The 7603-nt window shown below is 54.6% G+C and overlaps 1 protein-coding gene across 1 annotated transcript in view; it reads left to right on the top strand.

The window, feature by feature from the left end:
* Window positions 1–4084: 4084 nt before the first annotated feature.
* The window catches only part of Icmt (isoprenylcysteine carboxyl methyltransferase), an 8344-nt gene continuing 4825 nt past the window's right edge, over window positions 4085–7603 (top strand). Inside the window, exons 1-4 of the mRNA XM_004639621.2 lie at window positions 4085–4365; window positions 5142–5230; window positions 6115–6284; window positions 6978–7195. Of these exons, the coding sequence (XP_004639678.1) occupies window positions 4171–4365; window positions 5142–5230; window positions 6115–6284; window positions 6978–7195 (672 nt within the window). The 5' untranslated portion in view covers window positions 4085–4170. The remainder of the gene's footprint in view (window positions 4366–5141; window positions 5231–6114; window positions 6285–6977; window positions 7196–7603) is intronic.

Genomic DNA, 7603 nt, shown 5'->3' with positions numbered 1-7603 from the left:
AAAAAAAAAAAAAAAAAGAAGGGCTGGCCAAATAGCTCAGCAGATTAAAGCCCCTGCAAGCAGGTGCAGGGGCCGGGGTTCGGGCCTTTCCTGCCGGCCCCGCCCCTGGGGCTTGCTGAGATTGAGACTGGGTGTGATGGCACATGCCTGTAATCTCAGCTCTTGGGGATCAATATGAGTCTGATCTAGTAGTGAGACCCTGAACACCCTGTAGACCCTTCCCAAAAATATAAAAAAATTATTAAATTAAATATAGAACATTTAATAAATAAAAAATAGAACAATGCTAACTGCATTCTGGGATATAGCTCAATGTCACAAGTGCCTGCCTGGCAAGCACAAGGTCCCAAGTTTGATCTTCTGCACACACACACACACACACACACACACACACACACACAGCTAACTGCTGAGCCCTGTGCAAGCTACAGTAGATGCTAGGAACGGAAGGGAGAAATGTGTTCTTCCCCTCAACCCCTCCATGATGCCTTTCAAAAGGGAAAAGTGATTGCTCCATGTAATTAACTATGGGGACACAGCAAAAGCCCCGAAATGGCCAGCCAATTGTCTCCAGATGGAGCTGGAGAGGCTGTGATTGTTTAACTCTCTTTAGCTCGGTTGAGTCCCAGTAGCCTGGCAGCCCAGGACCCTGCAAGGGACAAAGGCTGGGACTGCAGAGAGTGCATCAACGCTGACCAGGCTGGCCCAGTGCAGGGACAGTGAATTCCAAGAGACACTCCCATTATGCCAGCCTTTTGTATTTCTCCCCAACTGGCTCTAATCTTTAAATATTTACCCGGCCCCTTTGTGCAGATAGAACTTAGGCACTCTGGGCTGGTGTGCTATAAATCACGCGTCATTGACCTGCTTCTAGGCTGCAGAGAAGAGCCTTTCAATGCTCCAGCCTGCAAGGGCCAGAGCAAGGCAAAGCAAACCTCTGAAAACCTGGGGGTGTCTCCTGGGGTGAGCAGGGTCCAGGCTGGCCAGGGCCTTCCTGATCCCCTCCTGGCTACCAAGTGAACACATAGACAGGCTGAAGACCTATAATTAGTTGCTGCAGAGAGGTTCTCAAAAAAAAAAAAAACAAAAAAAAAAAACGACTGACTGGAGCTGACTGAGCCAAAGGTATAGATAGCTCAGAGGCATGGCACCTGCCTGACAATCTCGAGGTCCTGAGTTCGATTCCCAGTTCCAAAAAAAAAAAAGACAGAACTGTTGGTTCATGCTTATAATCCCAACACCCTCTGGAGGTTAAGACAAGAGGATCGCACAAGTTCGAGGTGAGCCTGGGTTACATGGTGAGTTCAAAGCCAGCCTAAACTATATATTGAGATTCTGTTTCAACAACAACAACAAAGTTGGGCGTGGTAGTGCACACCAGTGATCTCAGAACTTGAGAGACTAAGGCAGGAGGATTGTTGCAAATTCAAGACCAGCCTGTGCTACAAAGTCAGCTCAAGGCTAGTCTGAACTACATGTGGAGACCCTGTCCCAAAAAGCCAAAAACAGCAAAAGACTGACTTTGCACTCATAGTGAGGAGGAGGAAGAGGCCAGAGCTTCCTGGATCTTTCTCCTGCTGGGTTAGGCTCAGATAATGCTAGGACAGAAACAAACTTTCATCCTGGGAAGATGTTGTCTGGGGTGAGATGCTTGGTAATCCATCCAGCCTTGAGATGCAAGATCGCCTCATCCCACGGGGACACCCACACGTCCGCACTGTTTAAGATCTGGAAGCCTAATGTCAGCTCAGCCCTGGGTTCAGCCAGCAACTATGGAGGTGGTCCCGAGGGCCGACCACAAGAGTGAGCCCACTTGGGCCTCGGAAGGCAGCTTTAGTCTGTGGTGGGAGGGCAGCTGGGGAGGGAAGAAGAGAGGGCTGGTAGAGGCCCCCATTGCATGAGAAAAGGCCCCCTTTGCGCCTGCCTGAAGCGCCTAGAACAAAACGCCTTCAAATGCTTATTTCCAAGGAAAGGCAAACCGGTCTCCCAGGGCCGAGTAGCTTCCCCCTTCTTCCTTAGATTTTGGTAGGTTTGTTGTGCCCCTGAAACCGGAGGGCTGGGTACTCTGTGGGCTTGATCAGCTTGCTTTCCCCTCTGGTGGGAAGGCAGGTGTGTGTGTGTGTGTGTGTGTGTGACCGCTCCGCCACACACATGCATGCCTACGTGTGCCTAGATTTGCCTTTTAGTCTATGTGCTTCATAACTCAGTAAGCTCTGGGTCCTGACAAATTTAGAAACTCCAGCAACTTCTAAAACTTCTGGTTCCCTGGATCCTGGCCCGCCCGGGAGGGCACTGTGTCCCTTTCCTTTCCGGTCTCCAGGGTGGGTCTGAGGACAGCCCTCCAGTCGGGTCACACGTTGCTTTACGTCCTAGAGAGAATGGCAAGAGTCTTCCGAGATCATCCAGGCGGCTAGGAATGTGGAGAACGAGCGCCCGGGATGGAGGAGGTGCTTTTCCCAGGGGTGGGGTTGGGCCCCAAGGACCAAGCTCCCGCCCCACCCCCACGCGAAGGTGCGCCGAGCGCCCTCTAGTGGCCCCGAGGTGTCCCGGCGCAGAGGCGCAGTCCCGGGTGTGGCGGAGGGAGACCAGGAGAAGCGGAGAACAGACCTGAGACTTTCTCTCCCAGCCCCCAGGCCACAGTAATAATACCTCCCAGCCCACAGTAATACCTCGGCCTCCTTAAACGGCACTGCAACTCGGAAACTGGTTTTCAAAATATTCTCTCTCCAATTTCCATCACACAAGTTCAGCCAAGGTTTCTTGGGGACCATTTCAACACGGTCTCGGGCTTTAGGGCACAAATACCATGGAAGCAGGGCCCTCATTTTGCAGAAAGCAGAAGTTCACGGCACTGAGTGTCGGCGGTCAGAGCCCGACTGCAGCGTGTGCCAGGCTCCATCCACGCGCCAGACACCAGGCCCTGCAGGGACAGTGGAGAGGCCAGGGGCTCGGACACCGGGTTCCCGCTGCAGCCTCCACACTGAAGCCACTGCCCTCCATCCTCTCCTCGCCCAGCCTCTGCCCTTCCAGTGCAGTCCCAGAGTCCCCCCGCCTCACCTCCATTTCCAGCAGCAGGCGCTGCCAATCCTTCAGGGACCCAGGGACCCAGCATCTTCTCCACGCAGCCCCGCCGCTCCCGTGTCTCCTTGCCCACCCAGTCCTTGGCTGTTCTCTCTTCCACCCTGCACGGCCCTAGCCTGTTCCCTCCTTGCCCTTCGCTGCAGCTCTCCGGGCTCCCTCGGGTAAGGGCATTTAGAGCCGGAAGAGAGATCAATGGCACAGTCTTACTGTTTGATAAGAATAAAGTCTGGGGTCCTATAGCTTGGGGGTGAAGATTATTAACAATGATACAATGCACACCTCAAAATGCTGTAGGCAGGGGACAGGAATTCAAATGTACTCACCGTAAATTTTTTTTATTTAGTTTGCTGTACTGGGGAGTAAAGCCCTCAGTCCTGGGTTACAACTCCAGCCCCTTCTACATTTTTAGACAGGGTCTCGCTAAGTTGCCCAGGTCGGCCTTGGACTTGCCATCCTCCTGCCTCAGCCTTCCGACTGGCGGCCGGGATGACACAGGTGGAAAGTGAAGACTGCGGTGGCTAAATTTCCACCATTTCCCTAGACTCACGTGCACGCTTCTATTTCCCGCAAGTGAAAGCGGGATCGCACCACAAAGTACTGTTTTTGTAAAAACCGCAGCACACCCGGACATCGCCTACGCCGTCCCACATCCTCCACCCCACCCCGGGGTCCCGCAGACCCCACTTGCGCCTGTGCAAAGAAGAGCGGGCCGGGAAGGGGGTCGTTTCTAAGCTCGAGTTGTTTATTGGGACCAGAACTTTCTTGAGTTTGGGACCCACTCTTGGCACGAGCCCTCAGCAGCCCTCCCAGCCCAGCTCCGAGCGGCCCTGGCCTGGGAGTCCCAGAGCGGCCGGAAGGGCGGGGCCGGCGGGGCGGGGCGGGGCGGGGCGGGCGGCACACTCTTGCCAAATTCCGGCCACCGACCGCCTCTGGTGGCGTTCTCGCGAGAGCTTGCAGGAGGCGCGCAGTTCCGGGCAGCTCCCTTCCCGGCTAGCATCAGCGGCGCAGTGCGCAGGCGCTGCCGGAGAGTTTCCCGGGCTACCGTCCGCCCCTGCTAGTCTGTCGCCGGCTGGTCGGCCGCCCAGCGCCATGGCGGGCTGTGCAGCGCGGGCTCCGCCGGGCTCCGAGGCGCGCCTCAGCCTGGCCACCTTCCTGCTGGGCGCCTCGGTGCTCGCGCTGCCGCTGCTCACGCGCGCCGGCCTGCAGGGCCGCACCGGGCTGGCGCTGTACGTGGCGGGGCTCAACGCGCTGCTGCTCCTGCTCTACCGGCCGCCGCGCTACCAGGTGCGCGCCGGGCAGGGTCGCGCTCGGGACCGGGCAGGCGGGGCCGGGGTCGGGGCTGGGCTCCGGATCGGGGCCGCACTGGTAAAGAGCCGGGGTGAGGCTCGGGGACCCGGCAGGCGGGGCTCGGGCCACCCGGGGTCCCGCACGGCCGGCCTGCGCTTGGCCACCTGTCCCCGCGGTCCAGGGCTGTCTCCCCCAGAAGCGTGCCTCTCCCGGCCGTGGGTGTTACGTTGCCGTTAGTGTCGCTCTGCAGCTGCGGCAGCTGCGCAGGGGGTGGGAGCGAGCGAGCCCGCGAGCTCTTTTATGTAATGTGTGGTGTGGGGTCTCGCTTGCTGCCAGGTCAAAGAACCAAGTCCTCGGGGGAGGCAGGGCACTGAATCTCAGGTGTCCCGACCAGAGTCGCTGGCTTGGGAACTTCGGCCCAAGCTGGACAAACTTTTAAGCAGTTTCCCCACAATCCTGATGCTAGTAACAGCAATAATGACAATGACAGCCGCTACTGTATGTCGCGTCGCTTACACACAGGTGGACTTCACAGCAGTCCTAAAGGCGGGTAAGATTGTTACCGTGGTGTGGAAGAACGCGACGAGGTCAGAGAGTTGAAATACAACACCCTGTGGCCAGAGGGGTCTGGTGCAGGATTTGAACCTAGGTAGCCCCCCTTTACCAAGGGGCTGCCTTTGCTTGCCAGTGACCTGCTTATCCCAGGAAAGTCATCAGCTGGGTTTGCACTCTGAGCGCAGCCAGTGATGGGGCTTCCTTTGGGTCCGTTGCAGATAGCCATCCGAGCTTGCTTCCTTGGCTTCGTGTTTGGGTGCGGAGTGCTGCTCAGTTTTAGCCAGTCCTCCTGGAATCACTTTGGCTGGTAAGAAGTCCTGAGGGTGATGGTGTTGAGGCGAGGGTGGACAGCACAGAGGGTCAGTAGTGGCATTTCCGTGTCCCTGTCTCCTATGTCTGATGGGCAGGCAGAAGGCTGTTTAGGGTCCTATCTGTGTACCACCCAGATGCCCACAGCTTGGTTGACTCTGTTGCAGACACACGGGTTTCCCTGGCACTGTCCCCAAAGGTGCCCTCACAGCAGCTGCTGGGACAGCGTTCAGTGAGGTGCTGAGCCCTTTCCGGAAGGGGTGCAGGTCCTTGGTGATGGGAAGGGACGAGACTCTGGCTGGCCTTCCTAAGCCTTTTCCATCTCCGATTTCTATTAGGTCACGGCTAGTGCACCCCCAGCCACGGTAGGATTTTCCCCTACACTATGATTTCAGTCCCTTGAGCCTTCTAGTCTCTGACCTGGATATGAACCATGGCTTCAAGGTAAAGAGCTTTATCTCCTATTATCAGTATGCCGAGCCATCTAATCCTTCTTTGCTGCAATTATTTTATTAGTTTTGTTCAATTTTGTTTCCAACATACATCACTACTTTATGTTGCTATTTTTCCTTTCATTTTAAAATGTATATTGTCATTTTTTTTACAAGGACTTAAAAGCCCGTAGTATCTTCTTCACTTATGGAGGTTGTTTGGGTTTTTTTGTCTGTGACATTCGAGATCATGACAACTCCACTTAAAAATCCCACTTTCTACAAACCAGAAGGAGTAAATGCTTCGCATATGGGTGGGCACCTGGTGTCCCTGCAGGCAGAGTTAACAGGACCTTGTCATAGAATTAGGGACAGTCAGATCTAGATCTACTCATATGTCCGGCTAACTCGGTTCCCTTGCCCCAGTTTACCACTGTTTCTTTTTAAATAGGTATGTGTGCTCGCTGTCATTGTTCCACTATTCTGAGTACTTGGTGACAGCTGTCAATAATCCCAAAAGCCTATCCTTGGATTCCTTCCTCCTGAATCACAGCCTGGAGTACACGGTTGCTGCTCTTTCTTCTTGGATAGAGTTCACACTTGAAAATATCTTTTGGCCAGGTTAGTGTGCCCTACTTTCCCTGCTGGCAGCGAGAAGGGCAGCTGCTGTACATGCGGAGGATGGTGACATTGTTTCACCTTTCAGGCCTAATCCCCCTGAGCGATTATCCCCAGCCCTCTGTCCTCCTCACTAAGCTATTTATGAAGGACGGGCTCTGCTTGAGAGTTCCCTCTCTGGAGTTTGAATCGGGGACATGCTGACCTTTTCCTTTAGGCCTTGCATAATACAACGCATCATCTACAGTGCCATCCCTGGGATGGGTCGCACGTGAAGTTTTTATTAGCAAAAACGTCTACATCTGGAGCCCGCTCTGAAATTGGCCTTTTCCAGAGCTGCGGAAACAGTGGCTATGGCTCCCAGGATTCTGGGTGGAAACCCGGTCCCTTCTCCACTTTTCTCTTCTGTGCTTGTCCAAAGAGAAGGACACAGCCTGGAAGGAGAGCCAAGCACCCACCAGCCTTGGAGGGGAAGACTGCTTTGCAGTTGGCACTTTAATGTAAATGAGTGAAGAGCAGCGTCCAGTGCTGTTTTCTCTCCTTCCATTTTAATGTGCTGAAGACCGCTTATTACCCTGGGCATGTTTTCTAAGGTTTCTGTCTTTGAGGAAAGAAATTGGCTCCGTGTAAGCAGTGAAGGGGGAGGCTGGACAGTGCCTTGTCCTCAGTCCCGTGGCCCCTGTGGTCTCTCCGCAGAGCTGAAGCAGATCACTTGGCTCAGTGCCACGGGACTGCTCATGGTGGTCTTTGGAGAGTGCCTGCGCAAGGCTGCCATGTTCACGGCCGGCTCCAACTTCAACCACGTGGTGCAGAATGAGAAGTCGGACACCCACACGCTGGTGACAAGCGGGGTGTACGCCTGGTTCCGGCACCCATCCTATGTGGGCTGGTTCTACTGGAGTATCGGGACCCAGGTATGGTAGCAGATAGGACACTGGTTGCCATTCATTATTATTATCTTTTTTGGGGGGGTATTTTAGTAAGGGTCTACAGGGTCTCACTATGTAGATCGGATTTGTAGTGATCCGCCGGTGTTCAGCCTCCCAAGAGCTGGGATTATAGGCGTGTGCCATCACACCCAGTCTCAGCCGCCTCTCAGCACGCCCCGCCCCGAGGGACCGGGCCAGCATGGCACACCCGGCTGATGCCTAAGCAGGCGCTTTAATCCACTGAACTATTTGGCCGGCCCACCCTTCATTATTGTCTTGGATTTTAAATTGAAATATAAGCAGGGCCGGGAAATGGCTCAGTGGAATAAGTGCTTCCCTGGCAAGCGCAAGGGCCTGAGTTCAATCCCCAGTTCAGCCAAAAAATAAAAAAAA

This window comes from Octodon degus, unplaced genomic scaffold (genome assembly GCF_000260255.1).
Source record: "Octodon degus isolate 3935 unplaced genomic scaffold, OctDeg1.0 scaffold00113, whole genome shotgun sequence".
NCBI classification, from domain to species: Eukaryota; Metazoa; Chordata; class Mammalia; order Rodentia; family Octodontidae; genus Octodon; species Octodon degus.
This window is presented reverse-complemented; position numbering and strand designations above follow the sequence as displayed.